The sequence below is a fragment of the Plectropomus leopardus genome, chromosome 13, assembly GCF_008729295.1.
Source record: "Plectropomus leopardus isolate mb chromosome 13, YSFRI_Pleo_2.0, whole genome shotgun sequence".
NCBI lineage: Eukaryota > Metazoa > Chordata > Actinopteri > Perciformes > Serranidae > Plectropomus > Plectropomus leopardus.
Genome location: NC_056475.1, coordinates 9,205,867 through 9,232,212, shown reverse-complemented (window position 1 = coordinate 9,232,212; position 26,346 = coordinate 9,205,867). Strand labels below are relative to the sequence as shown.

Below are 26,346 nucleotides of genomic sequence, written 5' to 3'. Positions count from 1 at the left end.
CATTAGGCACGATTGTTTCGTACCGCACGATAAAAGCTCTATTTCCATGGTATGAAATTCCCCATATAATCGGCACTGCTTCTGCATCATCCGATCCTTAGTGAAAACAGGAATTTCACGGGGGTTGTGACGCTAAAAAAAAATGCTGATATCTGATTTAAAGATGTCTTTTTTGCCATGTAAGTCAATGGGAAAAAGTCTGATTCTGTCTGATCCATTATGTCCAATAACATCTGCAAGGTCTAGAAAAGCTGCATAATTGAATAATTTTATCTCCATGTAAGTTTGTGGAGCGCTAAACCAGAAGTAGCTGGCCGGCAGAAGTCTCTCGTGCGCACTGCAGTTGAATGTATTTGGCTTTATGCACTGAGCATCTTTCTTAGAAATGAACAGGCTCCTGCCTTCAACGCTGTATCCAGTTCTCTTTATACATCCATGTCTAATGCTGCCTTCATGTACTCCTCTGAAATAATGTGTTTACCTTATTTATGAGTTACGAGCACATAAATAGTCCTCCAAAATTGTGATTGCGAGCGAGATATCAGGTAATTTTGATGATACCTGAGTTGCCGAGTTGTGACGTTTGCGTGACCTTTCAGGGCAGCAAAAATGGCAGAAAGCATGGAAACAGTGTCAACAACTGACAGTAAAAAATTATATATTTTGTCATTTGTTTCCTAGTAGTTATCATTTACTTTAAGTAGTCACACATTTTAGTATATGTTTCTATTAGCTGTACTGAGCAAACAAATGTTTAACTATAAAGCATGCCAGGTGAGTTTACTAAAATTGATAACAATATTATTTTATAACACGAATTGCCGACTTGATGTCATAAATGCATAAACATGGTGGGCAAAAGTCAATGTTTATGTTAATGTCAATAGTAAGAAACTTATTTATTAGATTGTGTATTAAATATCAAATTTTGATCACATGTAAAGTGACGTATGGTATTAATGTTAACTGCTGTCCATGTAGACTGGTCCTAAATTAAATATAAAAATATATATAATATGTAATATATATATAAAAAAATAAAATTATAAATAAACTGGAAACAGCTATCAACCTCTTGTTTAAATGCTCTTAGCATTAAAATGCAACCCATAGACTGCATGTTGTTCCCAATTTACAACCTCAAAGCATATAAATACAACTAAGGTGTAAGAACGACTTCCCCACTGGAAAACTACGACCCTCCGACATCACATGAACGCAGCATAAATCCAACGCATAGGACCTTTTAAATCAGTGTTGTTGTTCATGTTGTCTTATCTTTGGAGCTAACTTAGGTGTTTTTGCATTTCACTCCCTGGACCTCACCTGTCAACAAAGAGCGTGCTCCATTTGTCCTGGCTGACATGTTGTACAGCAGCAGGGGCTGACGAGGTTACAGTAAACAGCCTGCAGGTGTTGTGTTGAATTTCTATCAGAGGGGTAGAAGCTTGAACGATCCTTGTTGAGCGTGATCTAAAAAACATCAGATAAGGGATGTCAACATATTAAATATGTCAAATCACTGTGTGTTCAGCTGAACGCAGCCCTGATTCAGTGCACACTGTACACTGAATTAATCTTTGGGCGATCTGTAAGCACTAAAAATAGCGACACAGTAACTTCTCAGTTTGATTCAAGACTTGTGGTACACATGCTCGTTAAAACATCCTTGAAGTTACTATTAGTCTGCCATATGTAGTCATTGTGCAAACCATGCTTGTTAAGCACAGACTGGCACCACTGTAAAACCAGCAGAAAATACACAGATTTAGCTTTGCTTGCAACCTTACTGGCAGAGAAGCTAAAGAGGTAAATACCTACTAAAAACCTTCAAGCTCAAAAACGGAAAAAAAAATGTTAAAGTTTGCCCTGAATGGTGCTGAAAGGAACATTATGGAGTCATTACAATAAAAAGAAATCTTGCTCTCGGAGTGTGAATGTGCTCAGTAAACTTCTGCTGAGCAGAGAAAAGTCGACATTTAGGAAGTTAAAAAAATGCATTAAAAACAGGGATGTATTTCGCATTTTTGAAGGGATTACATAACAGCAATGTAATAACTATAGTACTATAAACTATAGTAAAAACTATAGGAATATATGTGATACTACTGAAGCTTTTGGTCTACTTTAGTTTCACCTGACTGAATATTATTATTATCATTATTAGTAATATTTTAATTTTTATGTATATTTTATTTGTAACAAAGGCAAGTGGTCATGAGAAATCAACACAAATAAACAACTTTTAATTTGTATCATAAATACCCAGCCTATTAAATACTGCCAAATACCACACTTTGTCACTGATGGCAGCAACAGACACAGATGCAAAAAGCACATTTCGCAGCAGTGGAGTCAGCTCGTAACGCTGCCGGACACTCTGCAATATAAGGACCTGGGAAGTCTGTCGGTGTGGGAGCGTGGGGATCCAACAAACTCAGGACTTTGACCCAAGAGCCTGCAAATTGCTTCCCATGTAAATGTTAAGCCAAACCATGATTTTTTCTTCTAAACCTAACCATGTGCTTTTGCTGCACAAGGAAATAAATGTGAAACAAGGTGTTTTGCCTATGTTGTAGGTGTATTTTGAAGTTATTACAAGTTACAAGCAGAAACTGCACATTCCCTCCGAAAACAAGTGCTTTTTGAAATGACAAAATGCATTTAGGAAGTGTTAATTGATACGCCATCCAGGAGTGTCAACAACAGACACAGAGGGGTGACTAGGAGGTCATTTTTAGACGTGAAACTCCACTGACAAAGCGGTGATATTTAACAAGTTGGGATGAGAACATGTTGAAATAACAGTGGAGAATTCAGCAATGCAAATTTCAAATTGTGTCTTTGTGTTTTTTGCACTGCTCCCTGAACAGCTATTGACTTTTCATTATCTCTCACTCAAATGCTCTTCACACACATTCAACTCCACCATTTCCCTCATATTTGAGTGTTTTAAAGGTTTTGTGAGCACATCTACACATGGCACCTATTGGAAGATCCCCCACTCCTTAAGGTGCTGTAATTCACCACATTATTACACAATAAAAAAAAATATTTTTGAAGTAGCAACAAAAGAACCATATAATATTAAAAAGTAGACAAAACACACAGAGCTACAAAGTGATTATTTTGTGTTAGATCCTACAATCACAGTTCTGTTCTTTAAAGAATTCAGGAAACAAATAGCGAGCCATAAAGAGGGCTAAGACAGACAACATGAAGACCATTTTTTTTATTATTTTTTTCTAACCGCAGATTGAAAGTATACAACTGAACATTTGATTTTTATTATGAGACTCATAAATAAAAATACAAAAAAATTCCACTACAAAAAACAATCTACTGTTAGTAGGATGTAAAAAAAAAGATTTTTTTTTTTAATATTTTCACTATCAAAGGCACAACATTGACTTTAGTGACAACATGGAGAAGAGAACCTGCAGCATTAAATCTTTTATTTTTCCTTTTTATTTTTTTTTCACACTCCATCAGAGAACACTGAAATGTTACAAAGAGAGGTGTCTGATTCTACATGGAAAGAAACAAAAAAAGAACAACCTCTATATCAACAGACGGTGGCTATAGATTGGTGGCACAGCTCAACAGGAAACGTACTGCCACGGAAAAAAAATAGCACGTTGTCGCTGGAAAAGACAAAGGACCTTTGCAAAGCTCTAATGCAAATTTTCAAAAAATCATACAACTGACAACAATAAGAGAACAAAATAAAGAAAATAAAAAATAATAATTGGGCACCTTCTAAGATTAGGCTAAGATTAGGTGCTGAGGTAGACAAAAACTATAACAATTCAAATCATAATAAAAACACTATTTTCTTAATACAGAGCAACTTGACTGGCACTTGTGCTGTCACAACAATGGAGGAGAGAAGTAGCACAGACAAGCCAGGGAAAGACAGAGAGAGAAAAGCTTTGTTACATAAAAAGCTTTGTTATGCTTGGTCCGACAGGGCAATTGGTCCTCAGTGCTAATATAAAAAAATACAATGTCTTGGTGCTTTGTTACTCAAAACAGTTTTTAGTCTAGACCTCGATGGCACATGCATTGCAACACTGCATGAAATGGCTACTTTGTTCTAGAAACACCACACCAAAACACAGAGTGCCAGCTCCAGGGATGCCATGATTCCCCTCTGATGAATTTTAACATCCCCCTCTAAATGCATTTTGTAAAAAGGAAAAGTACTTAAAAAAAAACTGAAGCAAAGCAGAAGGGGAATACCCTAGTGCCAACCTACCCAAATGGAGGTTTTTATTCTTTTTATTCTTTCAAGAGCAATATAAATTTCTCATCAGCAAACCTGTTGCTGACAAAAAAGAGAGGAAAAAAAACAGGCAATCTGAGCAGACTTGGGCTTAATTCGCTTGCAGAAAAACAAATTTCACGGAGCAGATTTTGTCCCGACAGTCTTTACAAGTCTTGCCTGTCTGGATTCCAGTAAATTTTGCCTACGCTTTGTTTTGTGTCGCTAAATAAATGCTTTTGGGTGCCGATCACAAAGTAAAGAAAAGAATGCAGAATCCCAGTCGCTATTTCAATAGCATTAAGGGTTTATTGCAATCCTTGAAAAAGAAGCCCTGCTCTATTCAGGATTTTTAAAAAAAATTAAAAAATCAAGTCATTTCGAGCGTCATGACATCCCTAGGGTGCTGGAGACACCATTTTTATTTTCTTCTGAAAATACGGAAACTAAGCAGATATAGATGGATATTTTTGTTGAACAAATTCCATTTTTAGGCACAAAGATAGTACAGAAACATCGGAGGAACACTGAGGGAAGAACTATATCGATGCCAATGTATATATATATTTTTTTCCAACATAGAGAAAAAAAGTGGCATAGAGTATCATTTTATTTTGTATCTGATCTGATTAGTGCATTTTTCCACTAATAAACACACACTCACACACACACACACACACACACGCACACACATAGTTACACACTCTTTGACGCACTCTTTCACCCACACGAAAAAGTAGAAAACATTCAGAGGACGATGATAGGAATAATGTGACTGATCAGGTCTTGCATTGTGGTGGTTCAGACTGAGCCGTGACTGGGTATATTATAGTGGGTGGATATTATATGAGGGTGAAAAAGCCCCTCAACTCACAGTGTTTGAGAATAAAATGGCAAGACACCACGGGACATGCCATCCCTTCTTCTTTTTTTTTCAAATACAAAAACAAAAGACATGTCGACAGTCAAGTTTGATTGAAAAATTGTGAATGACAAGTACTAATTGGTCGGTCTGGCAGCGCCCTTCTGCCATCCCGTATTTTATCATCTTTTTTTCTTTCTTTTTTTTTTTCTTTTTTACTTTGTCACATACACACACACTCGTAAAATTTGTGGCGGATAGATTTAGTCCTTCACCTACAATGCAATTGACATCCAGAAAGCAACACTTATTATTACAATATGTTCACACACATGTTTTTTTGTCCAACAATATCAAAGAGGAGCAAGGCAAAAATGATTCACACCCAGAGAGAGAAAAATAACAGGTAAAAAAAAAAAAAGAAATACAAATATTTGTGCCCTGCTGTAACCCTCCACAAATGGAAAAAGGACTGACACTGAATACAAAAATATCACAATTTTTATATATCAAATTGCCTCTGTTGGCTCTTGTTCAGGAATATGCTCATTTCTCAAGAGAGCTTGTCAGCCGAGAGAATCTCTATTTTTAACCCTCTGGTTTGTCTTTTTTTTTTTTTTTTTTTGATTACCACTTGCAGTTCCAATTGTCCAACGCACTCTGCATCACTGCAAATATGACCTGTCCTGGGCGGTTCAGCGTTTTTTTTGATGAACCTTCTTTTTTTTCACATTACAAAACTACACTTCTATTCACATATTTTCAAGTTTTAATTCTTGTTTTTAAACCCTCTTAAAAAGCAATAGTACTTCCTCTTATCTGCCACATCCCTCTTACTCATCACTTAAGGCTTCAAAATTGCTTTTTTTGTCTCTGCTCTTCTGTGGTTGGAGGTGCAGGGGGAGACTATAAGAGAAGAATAAACGTCCATTTGAATGACTTTCCAAATCCTATCGACCTCTACTTTTGTTATCTCTTACGCTTTTATATACATTTTGCTTAAAAACAGACAATCATAAATCAACTTTTGAAAAAAAAAAAAAAGCATGAGATGAAGTAGCAATGATGAAATAATGCAAAACACAAACACAAAAAAATGTGCTTTTGCCAAAAAATGAAAACAACTTAGAGGTAGCTTTTATAACAAATGACCAAACCTTCCGGCTCTTTAACAAGCGGGGTTAATAATACCAAGTTTGGTAACAAGTAATGCACAAAGAAATACACAACATTAGAAAAACAACAACAAAAAAATCTCTTCACCGTGGCACTTAATTTTTCTGCGTACGCATTGCTTCATCACGTCGTGCAATGCATCTTTCCGACATACACTCATGAACACACAAACAACAAATGAAAACAAAAGGGAAAATTAAAATACACAAGCAACATGAGGTCACAAAACGAGGTAATTCAAGTACGATGTGTTGAGATCAAACTCAAGGTCAATAATAACAACAACAACAACAACAGGAGACGAGAGAGACGAAGCGCAGGGACAAAACCACAGAGAAAGAGTTGATTTATTCTGTCGTCTTAATGGTCGCCCCCTAAGCTGCTGGGCAGTGCCTCGTCCTATCAGTGATTTCCCCCTTTTTACCACCGGCCATTTGGATATGTGATCACCCCGGTAACGCTGTGACGTGCAGTGATGCTCATTAAAACCAAAGGTTCAACCGTAATACCTGCGGCTGCGCAAATCATGCAGGTATAATGCTGCGTTTCACAGACCTCAGAAAGTCAGAAATTCCCACCTTCTTCTTAACAAAAAGAGCCTTTCAGTTTGTGTTGTACACAGATTTTTTGGGGCAAGAATATTCAGAGTTGCAGCATCAACTATAAATGCTATACATATCTCTCAACATAGCAAAAGTGGTCATTTAAACACAATATCTGTTTTATAACCACACGAAAGGACCCCCAGATGATGCAGGAACTGCCTTTGGGTCCTTTATTCAGTTGACTCCAGTGATGCAAAGTCTCAAACAGAAAGGTCCTTGTTGGATCGGGGCCCTCTCCTGTTTTGCCCAGTTTTGCCGCTTACAGGTTCCACCCTCTGCAGGACTCTAGAGGTAATACTCTCCTCCAATCACAAGCATGCATTTCCTTTTTGAAATCTGCATAAATGTAGCTAGCCAATCAGGACCACTTGTAGCTATATGACGGTCTTAGAATCCTGTAATTCTTAAGCAATCAGTGATTTGCCCACTGACCTCAGGCCCCAAAGTAGGCTGGCTGTGGTGACTAACCTTTAGCTATTTAGGAACAGTGAAACAGGCAGCTGACCTGAGAGACACTGCGACACCTATAGGTGAAGGGATATGTTACGGAACTGTAAAGAGCTGGCAGTCAGCAGCAGTAGATGTGTTTTTATTAAGTAAGGATTTATTTTGACCAAACTGGAGCTGGTGATTGTTGGAACAGTGGACTTAATAACTAGATTACTAGCAAGAACAGCAAAGATTGTTTGGGTGAGTTTTCTTATGTTTCTGTTGAGTTTGACAAAAGTGTGTCTTATAATAAATTGATGAGGCAATTAAGCCTTGTCAGTCTTCTGTGAGTGAGAGAAAGTTAAATTCAAAAGGGGGTAAAGTTATATTTCTCTGTTTAACAAGTATTTTTATTAGTCTGAAGAGTTTAAAGTAAGGACAAGTAAACACTGCATTACCTATGTAATGCCTATATAATTGATGTTGGATGAATAAAATCTAAACCAAGGCATGAAGATTAATAACTACTTCCTAGGTGGGAATTACAGGTCTCTGACTTCTAGTAAAAGGCAGCAATGACCTGCTATGCATTTTGCCAACAGCCCAGTTAGAACCTGGCTCACAGTCTTTCACATTCATGTTTTTGATGCCATATAACAGTCTTCAACCTGCCACACCACCTTTGACAAGCATTAAGGTGTGCAGCTAAGGCATTCCCAGCAATTCTTCAACATTCACACTGAGCAGTTGAAGTCACAGGACTCCCACGGAAAGCAGCCTTTTCCCATTTTGTGTCCCATCACTGCGGTGAATGGACAGATCTGTTGTGGTGTTACAAAGTGTTACCTGTTTCTGTGTCAGTTTGTGTAGTTCATCATTAGTGTGAGATAATGATAGTCATCTGGTTAAATGTACATGGATATAAGCAGTCCAGTTATCTATTGCTGAGTAGGTGGATATGCTGGGTTTAACGTGGCGTACTGTAATAGTGAATTATGATTTAATGAAAAAATATATAACTTGCAGACATCAAACAGAGACTGTTGTCGTAATTTCTTTTAACCTGTGCAATCAAGCCATGATAAACTGCTGTACGATGCAGAGCTAAAAAAAATACAAAATGAAAAAAGTGACACAAGTTGGCTCTCTGCGGAGAGCCACGGGTGGCCAGTGGTGACTCGACCTTCTCCAGCCCTCATCTGACAGAGATGCAGAACGAGGAAGACTACTGAGAAAATTCGGGAGACTTCCAACGAAAAAAGCAGCACTAGCATCTTCCCCCCCAGAGCAACCAAACAGGTGCTTGGTTTGCAGTATTTTAGTGCTCCCATTCATCCAGTTCAACTGTTTCATCTACTGCATACGCCTACAGGCTCCGCTGCGGATTCTCAGGGGCTATCTCACTGCCACAGCTGGGACCTGAAGGACCTCAGTTATGGACACGTTATACTGGCAGAAAACTTGGAAGATCCGCGTCTACTGCACAGGCAGAAATGACACGAGGCTGCAAAATAGATACATCTCCCATTAGGGATGGAAAGGATTAGGGTTTGCTCACCTAAAGCGATTCATTCAAACTCTGGAGCGTTTAATTCTGCTTGTTTGAAGAGATGAAACTCTTGGAAAACATGTCTCAGTCCTCCTTAAAAAATAACTCTGTTGTGGCAAAAAACACCCTAACATGAGGAGAGGGCTTCTGGCTTCTAAAAGCCAAAAGTTGCCAATACTTGAAAAAGCAAACCATGTCATGAAGAACTGATGCTGATATTTACATATTATTCATATAATCCAAACTAGTATGGCTAAGAAGGGCGAATGTGAACAAACCAAAGAAAAACAAACTAACAAAAAATTCCCCGTTTGGAGATACAAAAACTCAAAATGGAGTGATGGCAAGGATGTGCAGGTTCAGATAGCCCTTGAGAATCTGCTTTCTCAGTCGCAGCAGCATCCAAAAAGTCGTTTCCTTGCAGCTCTCTCGCTTTGTGGTGCTGCATGAAATGACCTGAAACAATAACACAGTTGCAGATGTAGTGAATGACCCGGTGAATCCGAACTATGGTGGAGAATCTCTCTCCGTGTCCAAGTCTTTCTCTCCTTAGCACTTTTGTCCCACAATCACCACCCTTGAACCCCGTCGGTCGCCGCCTTTTGCATGAAAAGTAAAAAGAGAAAACAAACCCTTTTGCTTTCGAGTCTCTTGCAGTTGACGTTCCTACATCGTCAACACTCCACCACTGCCTCCTATCCGCTCAATTACATTCCACCTACCTCTCAACTCCACCCCCACCCTCTCACGTACCCTCCTGCTCTTCATTCGCTCTCCCGGCCTCAGACATAGCAGAGGTACAGGTAGGTCTTCTCTATGCGCCAGTCTGGGGGGATGTCTTCGGGCTTGTGGCCTTTCATGTGCTTCTGCATGGCTGACAGGCTGGGGCAGTACTCCAGGCAGATGGTGCATTGGTAGGGCGAGGCGCCGTTGTGGGTACGCAGGTGCTTGATCATGGCCGAGTAGTCCCTGGATCGCTGGTGGCACAGCTTGCACTCGAATGGCTTCTCACCTAAGGATGATAAGGGTGGGGTTGAAGACAACAATTATGTCAGCCAAAGTGCCATTCAGTGACAGTATTATGTGCTCGTTGAGGCGTGATGTGCCTGTTAATCAGGAAATAAATGCATCTGATACAGAAAGAAAATGAAAGAAAAAGGAAAGGATGCATTTCACTTGTGATTCATGTTAGTCATGTTATTCACTTATCTCCACCAAAACCAATAAAGTGCTCAATGTTCCTTAAAGTATACGGGAAAGAGAAGCACGGTCAATCAGAGCATCAGTGCAAAGGCCCACACCAGCAATGTATCATTATCTCTGCCAGGCGTTTGCTCATGTGTTGCATGAATGTGTATGTGTGCATCTGTTTGTCAGCTAATCTCACAAACTACAAGACCAATCGGCCTCATGGTTTGTGTGCACATTTCTGACTGTATGCTCAAGGATCTCTCAAGGTTGCAGTGATTCCTAACTGTTGAAAACTTGTTTCACTGACTGTTTTACAGCGTCACTCCTCTTAAGTGGTTGGTCGGGCCTGCAAGGAAAACCTTCTTGGCTAAAAACAACAAGCCTTATTGTTGGTTAAAGGTCTTCGTAGGGGTTCAAGAGGGAAATCCATGGAAAAGTTTGGTCTCATTTTGAGCCAGAGCATCGTCAGATTAATTAATTAATATTATTAATATCCGCTATGTTGTGATCCAATAAAATTAGGCCTGATATGACATAAATGGATCCAAATTTTTGTTATCTTCGCCACCATGTTGACTGTAGGGAAGCCAGGTGGAAAAATTGCATTAGCCATATGAGTTTGATCTGTCTGCTGCATGGCGTCATACCACTCCGGGAACTTTTCAGAAGCATTAGGCTTTGGACTCAGTAAGTGGAGGTAAAACTGCAAGCAAGTGCACCCAAAACATTGGCAACAATCCCTGATTGCACAGGAAAATGGTGTGCACACAATTAAGGTAAGTATGGTATTACTTTGTTTTCTCTGGCAAAACTGGGGATAATCTTTTAAGCGATCATAGCAATTAACTTTATGCTTTATCACTGATACTAATGCTAGCCAGAGCTACAAAAAAAGATCCACAGTGTAATAAAACTGCAGACTGCAGCATATGAAACCTGTTGTTTGAGAAGTAAAAAAGTCTTTTTTATCAGGGCTTCAGGAGAGAAGAATGTCACATCACCACTAATTTAGAGACCACAGATTTCACCCTGGTGGCCCACAAGAAATTCTGCTGCTGTTATGATAATTGGACTGTGCGCACAGTAAGTGACAAGCCAAAACCCAGGAGTGAAATCCAGACTGTCTCCAGAACAGCAGTGTGCATCAGTAAAAGACCACACTAACTCTTTTAAGTCATTCCAGCTGCCCCCAATAATTGGTACAACTCAAAATGAGAAAAGAAGAATAAAAGCCAAAATGTACAGTAGACGAGTTTGTTCACCTCTGAGAGTATCAACACAGTCCTGCCCCTCTCGCAGCTAACAAATGATCTTCTAATTATTCGTGTGGTTGAGGGTTGAATTCAGGTGTTATCAATTCTTAATACTGCTTATATTAAAAAAGACCCTTCTGTTTTGGGATTTTGGAATTTTGCAAGCCCTTTTTTTAAATCATGCAATGCAACAGAGGAAAAAGTGCCACCACTGAAGTTGCAACATAGGTTTCTAAAACCATGCAGAGAATAACTTGCTTTTACTTATTAAAAGCGTATGACTGTTGGTGCTGTGGTGCTGTTGACACAAAGACAATCTGAACACTTTCTGTTATCCTCAGCCTAGAAGCTTCAACATTAAAGTACACAGCACATTGTTTTCCATGGTCAATTTAGTTGTTCTTCTATCCACAATTTCTGGTACTGAGAATAGTAACTGTAAAGAACTGAGCTTGTGTATCTTGCCCTGCTGGAATTTTTGTCAGCATGACAAGATTTCATTGATTACTTTGGTTATTATGACTGGGAAAGTTTATGGTCAACACAGGGACAATAAGAGCTGAGTGATAATAAACCAAATCTTTTAATTGTGAAAATACTCACACAGACCTGTAGTGAATGAGGGAAGAACTAATGAAATGATCTAAATGGGCTAAAAATTCCAGAAATATGTGATGTTTAAATGTCTGTTATTTCCTCTATGAGCCACATTTAATCAGTTTAGTGCATTACACAAAATACAGCCATTCTGCCATGGAGAACTCCTGAAGGTGTCATAAATCAAAGTGTGACGCTGCTTTCTGGCTGTGGGGCTGCTATATTCAAGAAGCACATTTCAATTCAGCAACAGCGGCCATCCTAAATGTGCTAATGATTTGAGTGATGGCAGGGAATAATCCACCAGCGCTCAAGCCGGCAGACGCAAATTAGACATGTAAATGCTGACCTTTACCAATGGCATTTGAAATGAGCTGTCGGATGTGATCTAGCCCAGCGCTCGCTGTCACCTTTCAGCTGAAGCCTCGCACATGTGTGCTGGCAAAACGGGTGGCCTCGTGCCTCCGCCACTCGTTCTGTCTGTCCTTTCAGAGCCCTGGTTAACCTTGACCTCTGTGTGGGCTGGGTTACACCACTATTCAGCCAATAAGCATAAATACAGTGCTGCAGGTTGTCATGTGTTACTCCGCAGCAGTGTGGACACCTGCATTATGTTGATATTGATAACCAGACTGTAAACAGGGTTGCCTCAAATAACCAGCTAATAATGAATCAGACAGAACGAGCGGCTGAGGCACGGCCATTGGCATTTGGGAGGTGGGGGGAGACGGGGGGGGGGGGGGGGGGGGAGGTTGCCAATGTCGATGATTCATCAAGCAGCTCCCTTTTGTGCGAGGTGGCCTTTGACTGTGAGCTTGTCACTTGCTCTTGTTATCTGCTGTTGCTCTCCGGCTTAACGCAAAGCCCCCTCCCCCACACAAAAGGGGAAAGGGTGGACGGGGGGGAGCCAATTATTGGACAGGCTGCCTTGATAGTGTGGCTTAACAGCTGGCTTATTGAATGGGAGATGGGAGGGTGCTGCTGCTGCGTGTGTGTGTGTTAGAGAAAAAGAGATGGTGAGGAAGCATAAAGCCTTGGCTGTGTGCCATCCTGGTGAGCACTCGTGATATCCTCACTCAGTCTGCTACGTAGTGTGCACTCATTCTCCAGGGCACCCAGCTTATCACTGTGTCAACATCTTTATGGGGCTCTAAATATACTGGGATCAATACAAAGTCTTCTGAGACATTCATCTACTGTATCACAGCAACAAAGATATTCATCGGGTCTGGTCTATGCCTTGCAACTTGGATTTCCTACAACAGAGTCCTTTAACAGGCACCCAAAGCTGCATCAATATGTTTCAACGCAGTGGTAAAATGAGGGGCAATGTAAAATGATGTTGAACCAATATCAAACTAGTAGAGGTGGAGGAATGGGATGATATATCAATGCTACAATTTGAAAGTGTGAATGGATACCTGCATTTGTAAGTGGACAACGCTATATGTATTTTAGAGTAAAAAACTAGATATGGCACGTCTGCACACCAGTCAAGTTGCAGTTACAGTTTACATCCATATCTGTGAAAACATGGACGCACCATAATTTCATGGTGGGCACCCAAGGTTTTTGACTTGGACCACTACATGTTTTATAAAGTCACTGTGAGCTTGGACCTTCGACTATCAGATTCTAATCAGTTCATTCTTAAGTCTAAGTGGACATTTGTGTCAAATTTGAGGAGATTACCTTAAGGCCATCTTCAGATCTTTCATTCACGAAAATGAGATGGATGCAAGGTCATTGAGACCTTGAACTTTGACCACCAAATCTAATCAGCTCATCCTTGACTCTCCTCAAATGTTTGTGCCAAAATTTGACAAAATTCCCTCACAGTTTTCTTAAAATATTGTGCTTGCTAGAATTAGACAGACACGGTCGCAGGGACCTTGACCTTTTTAACCACCAAAATCTAATCAGCTCATCCTTGAGATCAGCTATCCTATTTTTCCAAAGTCCAGTACAGATTATTGTTTAAAGGAAGATATCCAGTGAAACTATGTTTTGGCAAACAAAGGCAACGGTGTCTTAGTCATTTTATCACAGTGAGATTGCTAGGTTTGGTACCATTGTGCCTGCATTAAGACTAAAAAGCTCTGATCACCCACCATATCCGGCAACCTGTGCTTTAGCTTTAGATGCTGCACAAGATGCTTTTGGCAGAGGGATAAATTGCTGTAAATCAAGAAATAGTTCCAGCACATAACTCCACAAACAATCCTTCAAACATCAAAAAGAAGAAAAGCAGTGATTTTCTCTTCAAACAGCTGCTTTGTCGGCTGGACTTAATTTTGATCACAGTACCTGTGTGCACACGGTAGTGGGTTTCCAGCTGGTGCTTGAGGCTGAACTTCTTCCCACAGCCGTTACATTCATAGGGCTTCTCCCCGGTGTGGATACGTTTGTGGCCCTTCAGCGTGCTCTCATCTCGGAAGCAGCTCCCGCAGAACTCGCACTCAAATGGATGGTCCCCTGCTGTAATGTGGAGAAACACAAGCAAAGTTTACTTCGTCTGCAGTCAAGATCTTGTTGGGAAAAGGCAAAAGTACGGCTTGTGTAAACTCGCAGACTGAGGGGCAGAATTAACTAATATCTGAGTATGGTTAATGTGCAAACTCATCTTAATGTAGTTAAAACTTCAACTAAAGTCATGATAAACTAGAATATTTATGTTTACGGATGGTAAAAGAAGTCTGAGTATGGCTGAATGGTTCACACCACCCAAAAATTGTAACCAGACAGCTGTGAAACCTTTAGGGAGCAACATAACAATGTTTTTGTCAGATTATTTCGGTGGGTTTATGCACAAAGCTGTAACAATAGAGGTGTTTATGCTCTAATGGATACCCACTTACCAGCAGACCAATGCAACCCGCCTTTTGTCTTCTCTACAAATCACCTGCACTGTTATTTTGCTTTGTGCAGAATAATTCTAGCCTGTCACTGCCGTTCACTGTCCATGAGATGTATTATTGAACAGACAATCCCAGTCTCACAATGCATTAATGGATAACCTGACTGATGTATTTGTAAGAATATATCTTTTCTCTAATTTATGTCTTTTCTCAACACCTTCTCATCGTATTAAGTACTTTAACCCTTTGAAATCTGGAGCGACATCATTCTTCTTGTGCTGCTTTTAGACTTCTTTCAAGTATTTAAACCTTTGAACCTGGCACTAATTGGTCTGATTTTTTATTTCAAAAACATGGGGGTAAAAGCAATAAGCAACGTGGTAAGAAATGTTCCAGGAGTTACCAGAAATTAGTAGATTTAGAAAATAATAAAAAGCTTGGGGAAAATGTTAAGGGAAAAGCTATATATATAATTATCATAATTACATATTTAAAATTTAATTATAGGGTTATTATAATTTCAATTTCAAACACCTTTTTCAGGTAATTTCCTTGTTGTTCCTTTTGAACTTTTCTTTTCTCTTTAAAAAAAAGTAGGTTATCACAGCAGGCAAAAAACAAACAGTCAGGGCCGTTAATTTGGATCACCATCTTTCTCCAAATGAACAACTTCACTGTCCACCTGGAAGAAGGCCGAGAGCCGTCATCCATGTTTCTGAATGAAACTCTGAACCCTGCAGAGTTTGGATACATTCAGAACTGCAAATCAAATAGACAACAAAAAGAAGCTTTTGCCATCAACTGGTGTACTGTTTCAGATTGGCGTTCTGAGCATGTCAGCATATTTGCACAACTTTGACAACTGTCATGCAAACAATTAAATATTATTGATTACTTGCCACAAATTTTGTTTGAACTTCTTTACCTTTGACACCTCAGTCAGAGGCGCTCTTGCTGGTACTTCTTGTTAAACTGGTTTGAGTCTAACAATGTTTGTTTTGATGACATTTCAAAATGCATTTGCTGCCCAGGTAACTTGTTAATATTGTGTAATTCAGGACATGGCATGCAACAGTCAAGAGGTAATAATATGGTTCGTCTATTTGATATCAGTTTGAGAACAGTCCAAATTTGATCTAACTTTGAACAACTGTAAGCTAAAAGGAAGATTGAATTTTAATTGTTTTATCTTCAGCATTCCGTAAAACATAAAGGGTAAGGGTGTCAAACTAATTTTAATTCATAGGAAAACAGCCCAATTTGATCTCAAGTAGCTATGAATTGGCCAACATGCTTTTTCATATTTTGCACAATGAATAAATATTACCCACACTTAAAAGTATTGTATTTCATGTCTCCATGCACTGGTGGGCCATCACGATAAGAGTATGCATAAAATAATGTTAATTCCATTCATAGACTATATATAAAGATTGACAACATGACAGTTTCCCAAAAGTGTACCTTTTCTCTCTGGATCGCCCCGTGCTGTCTGTCAGTATAGGTCATAAAGCCCGCCCCTCCATCTTAGTGAATGGGACATAGGCAAAACTAAAAACTCAAAGTACATGCCAAACAAATCCAATATCGTTCATACCTAACACAAATGTATCCCTGTCTGCCTTTCTATGCCTTCACTTTCAGTGTATAAGCTCACTGCCAGCATACTGCCTGTTTCTATTCACGGCTCCTCTGTCTAATGCTTTCACACTCGCTATTCTCACTCTGTATTTACAGAGCATCGCATTTCCATTCTGAGACATTAGACTTATTCCAAACACCAGGCCGACGGTAGATGTACAGTATGTATGCCTTCAGAAATGAAAATGACAACAGGGATCACATTTTACTCCTCGGGCTGCCGGAGCACAGGTCCCCACAGGGCAGCTGTAATGGATATTCAGATGTCAGTGATCAGGGATATTATGATTTGCAGGAGGCTCTCACCAGCAGTCCAAAGACTAATTGTATTCCTGTGTTTGATGAGGAGCTGCTCCTTGCGTCATTTGCTTCCCCCCTCCGGGTTACACTCTCCAGCCAAGTAATGTTGTGGATATTTATTAATGTATTTCACTCCACCGCTGCAGGTTTAAGTCACCATCAATGACCTATGCCTTTCATTATCTGCCTGTCCGAGCAGCAACGTGCCAGGGAATAAATTGCATTTCTCGTTATGTGCTGCTGCTGCTGCCCTGCTGTTAAGAGACAATTTCACTTCCATCCTGCATATTTTATTGAAGATTTTATGCCTGTCTATACAGTATGCATGTGTTTATGTGGTTTATTTAGGAGGTGAGACAGATAGAGAGATGAAAGAGGGATGAGACATTGCTTAACTACTGATCACATTTTGGGTGTGCTATACTTTCATGGCAGAAATGTTTTCTGTGCCGTGTGATGTTGGACGCCTTCCCATTAAAGGGAAGCTTTGATGGGGGTGGAGGTGCGAGGGGGGAGGAGGGTTAAAGCTGAGACAGGGATGGAGCAGGGGATGTGGCTGTATATGGCGGCGGCGGTGGGGGCTGGATAAAAATCAATAAAAGTGACAGTCTTTATTTGTCTGCGTGAAGTTATCAGTGGCTCCCGCTGTAAGACATTGTGCTCTTTCTAGCGTTTCAACCACAGCAGAGATCACAATCCATCACGGAGCTCGGTGGGCTCGCAAGACGCCGCAAGAATAATAATTGAGCTCAGATTCACCTGCCTTTAATTAGGGCCTCCGATCAGACCAGCGAGTGGGATGCTAATACTCACAGGAGGCCTATGGAGGGTTATTTACGCTTAATGTCCTGATGCTGCATTAACGTCTGCTGTTAGAGTCATCAAAATTCTTGATTTGTAGGAAAAAGCTCACTGTCTTTCTTGCTACAACACGTTTCTTACTTCAGAAATAACAGTGTTTATGCATTTACTGCAAAATATGTACACCTTTCATCAGTGCTGCCCATTTTTTCTTTCATGTCAGGATACTGAAATCAACGTACACAGAATTGAAACAACAGATAAAAATTAGATAATTAAGGATATAATCTCCTTTGTATCAGTTGTAGATTTCTTTACAGATGCTCTAAAGCTCAGACTGTCTTAGACTTAATTTTATTTTGAATTTGTTGCTCATACTCCTCCTATAAACCTAAATTCTAGGAAGCCATTTGGTAATGATTTGAAAGTTTAACACACTTGGACTCATTTATCTCAGCACCTGTCATCTTTCAATTTGAAAGGCCCATATACACCAAACCAACATCAAATCAAAGAAGTGGTGATGAAGGTTTGTTGCCTCAAGTCACCTGTGTCTCAGCCAAAAAGTTTCACCTGAACACATCACAAAGATTACAGCCAACGGCAAAATTGCATGTATGTTCTGTGTCTGCTTGACGGGCAAAAAAATAACACTAAAAATTACGAGCCATTTCTGCTAGAGAATTAAATTGGTAAAAATTAACTGTACCTATAATGTTTATTTTAGCCATTTTAGCCTGTTTGCTTTCCTCACTTTAATTTCTCTTTTTGTGTGGTGATCTGAACTGCCAATCAGAGTGGTCCCTCTCTGCAATGAGCTCTGCTGGCTCCAAGAAGATTCAACATGCTTAATCGGCCAAAAAATAGGTGACATGGGCCGAGTACTGCTAACGGTTCAGGTCACACCCCAAAAGCAAGAACAATAGACATTTACCAACAATGTGACATTGACTAACAACTGACTGTCACCCAAAGATGAAATATGAATTTTCAATGCAAGTAGGTCTATTTACAATTTATTAGACTATGGTTTTAAATTAAAAATCTCCATGTCTGAGCTCCCTGTGCATCCCCACAAAAAACAACAACCCCAAAATATATCTCACTACCACTGACTTAACTAGTTTTATGAAATTGAAGAGTAAAGATGTGTTTATCATTCGAGTTTAAGTACTGTCCACTACTGCTTGATTAGGTACGTAGATTTTGGGGGGATTCAAGGGACACATCTCCATAAGTCTTTTGGCAAAATTACACCGTAATTGACATTCACACCATAATTTGATGCCAAAAATGCCAATATTGGTGCATAAGAATTCATCAGATTGCAGGAATCTAAGTGTTTAAAGCTCAAACTTTCTGGCAGAGGACCACCAAACTCCACATTTCAGATGTGTCCCCCACAATGTTCATACAAAACCTATGCCCTTGAATATATTGACTTCATATATTATATACTAATGTTCTGTTTTTCCATTCAAAAAATATACAGTACATCCACACGGTAAAACACAGCGCAGATGCATGTCTGGTGTCAGCTGAGGCATAAAAGAAGAGAGTGGTATAAAATGCAGAGTGGCTGCTGTCAAGGCTCCAGCATCCTGTTTACAGCCGGGATGCATATCATGCATGTTATCTCCTGTAGCCACTCGGGGACGCCAAAGTGCAAAGTTGCACTGCAGAGCTTTAAATAAATCAGACACAATTCTATAATCACATTGTGAGGATGTAAAGGGCCAGACAGGAATTCATTTTGTCAGGATATTCTCACGGGGGCTGCAGCATAATGGGGACACGTCCTCTGTCCATCCCAAATCTGCCACTATTACTTCCTCTCTCCCTCTGTCCTCCTGTCTTCCTCCTTCTTTTCTTTCTGTTTTCTCTCTCTCTCTCTGGTGTGACCACATGGCGAGGAGGCCGCAGATGAGGACTCAGCACAGTGAGGTGGAACCACAGCATGGTGAGTGGACCCTTGGGTGCCCCCGAGCATCACCACCTGCGTCTCCTGACCCCCTCTACCCACCCCCACCACCTCTATATTTACACCCCCTCCTCCCTATCACCTCCTTTGACACCCCAAAGGCCTGCTGAGGGTGCCTGTGCCCATGGGCACCCGGGGCGTGTTCATTATATACGGTAAGAGGCGGTAAATCACCGGGCTCCATCACTGCCAGGACCAGAACTGGCTCATTCTCTCTCTCTCTAAATTCAATTCAGTCCTCTCTCTGCCTCTCTCTCTGGCTGTAGCACTATCAAATACAGCTGCGAACACAAAACACCCCGCCACAGCAGACAGCAAATTGGCTCCGGGTTTAAAAAAAAAAAAAAAAACACACACAGACACTTACACACAGACAGTGCACAACAACGGAATATTAATGAAGGCCTGGTCTGTAAAGAGAGAGTGTGTGTGTCTGTGTGTGGTGTGTTAGGGACGGGGAATAGCACAGCTGCCATGACTGCCACTATTATATGCCCACATTGTGTGCTTGAGCATACGAGCCCATACTGAAGTGTACATACATGCAATAAAGATATACAAACAAAATAAAGAGGCAACATGGAGCTGTGTGTAATATCCTGGCATGTGAAGGGAAGGTGATGAAACTGCAGGTGGAGGGAGGAAAATGAGAAGAAAGACGCTGTGAGTGAGAGCGGGAGAGATGGCATGATTAAGATGCTAAAATAAACACCATTAAATCCGTTTTTTCCCCCTCTCTCCCTCCTCGTCCTAAATGGTGATCCAGTGTCAGAGCCCGCACCAGCAGGGCTGCTTTGAAAAGATAAGCCGGCAGACAGGTAAAATGAAGCACACGTAATGAATGTCCATAAAAGTGCTTTTTGCTGCATTCTGTTGTCATTCGATATAACAGAAGGCTGATTCAACCAAGAACCGGGCTTTATCTAGAAAGCTTTCTACCGTAGATGAGCTGCAGCACTGTCCATTAAAATTAGGGTTGAACACTGGGAATTGAGATCTTGGTATTTGGAATTCTCGCCAAAATTTACTCCAATTTCCTGTGGGGACCTGTGACTTTGCACCTGTGTGCTTGTGCGTCTAAGCATCTGTGTGCTAAAGACTACTGTATATACTCTGACCTTAAAATGTTATTTTTACAGTAATTTATTTGGATCAACATTTCAGCTCTGGTGTTTTTCCCCACATTTATTTTCATTTATGTCATAATTGCTGCTTAAAGTCCAGGCAAATAAGTTAAATATTTAAAAAAAAAAAAAAAAAGTGTGAATGAAGTGGACTGCAAAATCTGTAAAACTCTGCAGATGGTTCAACAGGTGGCTGAATCAGATCTGAACAAGATAACAGTATTAAACACCCAAAAATAATACTGCCAGGGCCCAGACTGCTGAAACAACACGCCAAAATGGCTGCATGAGAAGAATCTTCTTTCTCTGCCACTGCATACATTAATAACATCTGCACAACCCTATAGGATGATCAGTGCCAGACCCCCTCCAAGATTTAATGTATTCATTATGAATAAGCTAATGAGAAATCAACATAAATAAGCAACTTTGCTAAGATATGAATTTTAAATAATAATGCTTTTTTAATGATAAAAAAAGAAAAGAAAATGATATGTGTACATTTTTTAAAAAATCTCACCTTTCCTTTTGTACTGCACCCTGGATAACTTTAGCCTTTTTATCCTCTCTCACTCAAATGCTCTCCACATGAATTTTAGTTTGATTTTTTTTTAATGTCCAAGAGGGTGGGCAATTTTGGCGGCCATCCTCTGGATAGCACCCTCGTCGGATGCCAATGTCACCTGTTAGAAGTTTGGCCACTAAAGGTGGTCATGCACTCTCATATAAAATCAAACACACTGTAGAAATATTTATGATGCATACAACAAAATGTATATATATGGAATCATTTTATCAGGCAGTTCTAAGTTCATGAGTTTAAGTTTATTCAAACTTAATTTGCAGCGAAAAAATTCCTGGTTTCCCATGGACATTTCACTGGAAATTTAAAATGCATAACACTTTGATGTCATGTATGAAACCCACAGCTTTGTTAATGACAATTTTTTGTATGCTGGATGCATGTTGGACACTTTAAAGTAAAAAAAATAATAATAATAATAAGGTGGCAAACCGAGGAGGTAAGGTGCATATAGGACAATGAGAAATACCTGTGAGATGGATATGGACAGTTGTCTGCATTGGATGGACTTCGAAATTTCAGTTTTCAATTCAGTTTAGTTCAATTCAATTTGGTTTGGTTTGCTTCACTTTGATTCGCTTCAATTAAAATCAGTTCACTTCAGTCAATTCGCTTTGCTTCCCTTCGATTCGCTTTGATTCAATTCGGTTCAATTCACATAGCCCAATATGACCAATCAAGATTTGTCTCAGAGGGCTTTACAACATATGACACCTTCTGTCCTTGGACTCTCACATCAGAAAAGTAAAACCTCCCTCCAAAAAAACCCTTACCTGGGAAAAAAACAGAATAGCAACTGAGGAGGGATTCCTCTCCCAGGACAGACAGACGTGCAATAAATTTTGTGTGAACAGAATAGCCCAACATGGATGAGGGCAGTGCACGTGTCTCTGCATAAGCTGGGTACCCATCTAGCCCTGTGTGTTTTTAAACACTATTTTTGCCTTGTTACCCAGCAAAGTGTGAATGAGATTATTAACATCAAAGTGTAAATGTAGAGGAACACCATGCCTCTTTTTGGAGGCTAAATTAGGACCTATTTCTGGCGCCCATGATGGCTGTGTGAGTTGCTGACTTTATAATCCCCTGACAAAAGGCTCCACATCATATTTAAACGATTGCTTTCGCGGCTGGCTCATTGTGATTTAACACACGCCCACAGCGGGATGCGGTTCAAAGTGGCATGAGGCTGGAAGTCTCATCTGCAGCTCCAGAGACGAGCTGAGGTGACATTTGCGTCGCCCGGGTGGGCAGGTGGATCAGAGACGATGCTTGTCTCCTCTCCAATGTCTGCTAGACGGAGCAGATGTGTGCATTGCTACTGTACAGGCGGCTCTAGCTGCTCCGTCCACCCCCCCTACCCTAACACACACCTCCCCCTTCAGCCCCTACCACCATCACACACTAATGGTGTATTCGCCTGACTTGTAAATAGGGCCGACTGCTCTCATCTCACTGCCTTTCGTTTCAAATATTTATCCGTGAGCCGGTGAGCTAAATCGGCTCTGACAGTGAGACTGTTATTTAAGGTCGCAGACAGGCGGTTGGGTGAGAGAGAGCGGGAGAGAGGGAGAGAGGGGAAGAAAAAAGCATCCATCCCTCGCCGGTGAAATGGGATTCATTTCCATGTGTTCATATTCTGTCATGGTTACGGGTTTTTTTTTCTCCCTCTGAATAGCAGCATCCGTCAGGCTACCTCTGCTCCCTCGCAACAATGTATTAGTATCCTGGCCTCGCCTCAGCAGAGAGCCAGCACTGAGAGAATTACTAGTGGACTGGAGAAAAAACAACAGAAAAAAAGCCCTCACTGTAAATAAGCTGCGTCTGACTGCTGCAGAATTCATTTTGTGTTGACCTGAATTAATGCTGTTTACTCAGCTGAGCTAAAGTAGCAATGTAACTGGGGAGGGTTAACATAAATCACTCCAATTTCCTAAAATAAAACATGGCTTTTACTTTGTATTATACTGTAAGATATTTTTGTCCATGACACCTCCTGTCCTGGGCCAGAGTGTAAGATTTTTGCAGGTGTTTTCCCACTATGGCTGTTCACTCTATCCACAGCTATTTTATCATCCTAACGATGGATGTCCCAGTAGGATCTGAAGGATGGGTATTGGGCCGGTCAACGCAATTTTTAATGAATCATTATCGGTTATTTTGAGCATGTGACCCATCTGATCCTTCGTTTATGCTCTCCGCCGTAAACGGAGAGCGCGGTTCGTGGCAGATAATCAGGTTTTATCGTAATGCTGCCACACAAATACATAGAAACTTTTTAGAAAGAAAATTTTTTCATGTTCAACTTCAGCTGGTACACCACTTTGAATGGAACTGAAATTTTTGTTAACTTTAGGTGAACTAGTTTTACTATAATGTTATAATAAGCAGAATTGTGACTCATTTATAGTTGTTGTGAAAATGTTAAAGTTCAGCTACTTCGAAGTGAAATTGTGATTATATTACTCATTTACAGTGTTCTGTACTTATAATGCTACACTAAGTGGATTTTAGCACAATTTCTGAAGATGTTTTTTTTGTTTACTTGGTGATTTTGTTGAATAAACGAATGCTGCATAAAGTAGAACTGAGAACTATTTCTGATTGTTTTTTTTCCATCCAGGCACAGTATAATCTTGCAAATGCCACTAGGATCATTAGGCTGGGCCAGAAGAACAGATTATCTGTCTTATGTACTACTACTATACTCAGGATATAGTGACAGTTTCAACAAATATGATATAAAGTTAATTGAAAAAGATAAAAGTTACCTACTGTAGCTTTATCCACAGGTTTATGTTCATTATATGGACGTATAATCAAAAATATTTACACCTCATAAAAACAAATTTTAGTGGTGATTTTCTCTTGATATTTGCCCAAAGCCTAAAGTGGCTCATTTGTGGCATAACTCAGCAATTAATGCTTCAATCAGACATTAATGCTGTCAGACTTTTCAAATTGTTTAAATGATTAAATATGTCTGGAATAAAGTCTTGAAATTGCCACTGATGCCTATGACTTAAAATTAAATTTCTCTGTTTCTCTTACAAATCCTCGAAGAAAATATGAATCCTTCGCGCACTGTCTGCTCGGCTCTATTAGCAGTTTGGTAGAAACGGAATCAATTCGACTGCGCTCTGTTGAGAATAAAGGGGCAGACATAAACGGTGATGCAAGTTCACTGCAAATTCTTATTCGAGTATGACCAACAGAGTTGAGTAATTCCCTGACCAGAGATGCTGCTGCAGCATTGCACTGGTGCACCTGAGGCGCTGATGTAAATTGGGTTGTTCCAGGAGGAATGAATTATTAGTAGGTGTGGCAGGACCTAGCAAGTATGGCAAATTAGGAATCGGGAAATGTGGTATCTTTTTGACCTGGGTACAATTTTTTAAGTCATTATTCTTATGAGTTGCCCTAGTTAGCTCTGGCCAAAACATAGTCAATATTTTAACAGGTTACAATTTTATCGGATTATTGTGACTTTTATGCAGCTGAACTTGAAATGTAAGGCTTCTTATGTGTCAGTCTGTCTGCCATCCAGCCCTCAGCTATGGTCTAAGCCAGTGGTTCCAGTGGTTTATCCTTCATGGGCCTCTTTTCTTTGATTAAGGAAACTGACGACCCCTGACTAAGTGACATGTTTTATGGATATTTCATACTAAAGAGCATGACGATAACAGTAAAGAACAACTACATAAACTGTACAGTTAACCTAAATAGTTTGTGTAAAACAAGCAATTTGGATACATTTTGAGCAGATTATTTCCTGTAAATATTGCGTTGAAGATATAGTTTTTCTGATATTTTTAAGCATTTTTAAAGATTGTCTGTATGATGCATCTTTTTAAAAGGCTTCTTTTTACAAATTCAGTGTTTTCTTTTATCTGACACTTGGCCATTGCTTTATTAGGTCTTAAGCAGTTGTAACTGTGCACTCTTCTAATACAGGCTGTTTAGTAAAGCAAAGGCTGTGTGTGTATCTTGTGTTCAGGTCTTGAATGTGCCCTTATCCTATTTATTTTTTTAGGTTAATATCTTAAGAGCAAACAGAACAGCGGCATGGACAGATAAATTTACTCATTTCTTCATGCTGAGGATGGCTTTGTAGCTTAAATGCATCAGTTTCTGTTCCTTTAGCCAACATTAAATAACTATATTAATCTGTGAGTGCCAGTGTACTGCTTGCTTTTTGATTCCTGCCACAACCATGCATCTCTTTATATTGTTTAAGGTTTTTGCATGGGAGTTGAGTTGTGCGCTCTGCTATCTTTCATTAAGTTTCATTAATGCTCTTTACAGAAATGGATGAAATGCTGAGATTAAGGCCAACTGTGTATTTTCTTTTTTTAAATTTCTTACACCCCTTAAAATCAAGAGGCCCCCCTGTGAGGCTTTGCTGACCCCTATTAGAGGTCACTTTCCCCAGGATGGGAACCAGTGGTCTGAGCTCAGGCTACAATCGGCTGGCATACGTTTCCTTCAAGGGGCGTCTGGGCTTAGCATTGAGGGCTAAGGAAGAAGCTCTCACTCTGCAAAATAAGAACCACTGCATGCTCATGAGAAAGGAAGAGAGGTATGGTCATGTGATAATGATATCTCTCAGAGGTTTGCTCAGATATTTTGGGTTAAAATGAGAGCAGACCCTTGGGCTTACCCACAATACACCAGAGGGATTACACATCCCATCTGGTAGAAGAAGGTCAAGGGATTCCCCACAATGAGCTGGAGAATGTGCTGAAAATGAAGTCTCCGTGAAGCACACCAGTGCTTCCATTTATATCATCGATGACCTTCCGGCCTTACCACCACAGCACAGACGGTGTGTGAGTGCTTCTACTGACCTGTGTGTGAGCGTAGGTGACGTTTGAGTGCAGTATGGCTGGGGAAAGTCCGGTTGCATTCACTGCATATGTAGCTGCGAACGCCGGCGTGGACTTCCATGTGCTGCTGCAGTGCTGTCTGGGTCTGGAAACGCTTCCCACAAAGCAGGCAAAAGATGGCCATGTCCGAGCCTGCAGAGGAAAAGACAATGGGGGGAGATGGTGGTGAGAGCTGTGAAAAAGTCAGAACATAAACTCACGGTGAGGCATCTTTTCATTACTATAGTTCACATCTGTCGAACAGCC

The 26,346-nt window shown here is 40.2% G+C and overlaps 1 protein-coding gene across 1 annotated transcript in view; it reads right to left on the bottom strand.

Annotated features, from left to right (window-relative positions):
• Positions 1-3,450: 3,450 nt before the first annotated feature.
• The window catches only part of zbtb16a (zinc finger and BTB domain containing 16a), a 178,619-nt gene continuing 155,723 nt past the window's right edge, over positions 3,451-26,346 (bottom strand). Inside the window, exons 5-7 of the mRNA XM_042500051.1 lie at positions 26,062-26,232; positions 14,234-14,404; positions 3,451-9,897 (exon numbers count right to left, since the gene is read on the bottom strand). Coding sequence (XP_042355985.1) covers positions 9,668-9,897; positions 14,234-14,404; positions 26,062-26,232 — 572 coding nt within the window. The 3' untranslated portion in view covers positions 3,451-9,667. The remainder of the gene's footprint in view (positions 9,898-14,233; positions 14,405-26,061; positions 26,233-26,346) is intronic.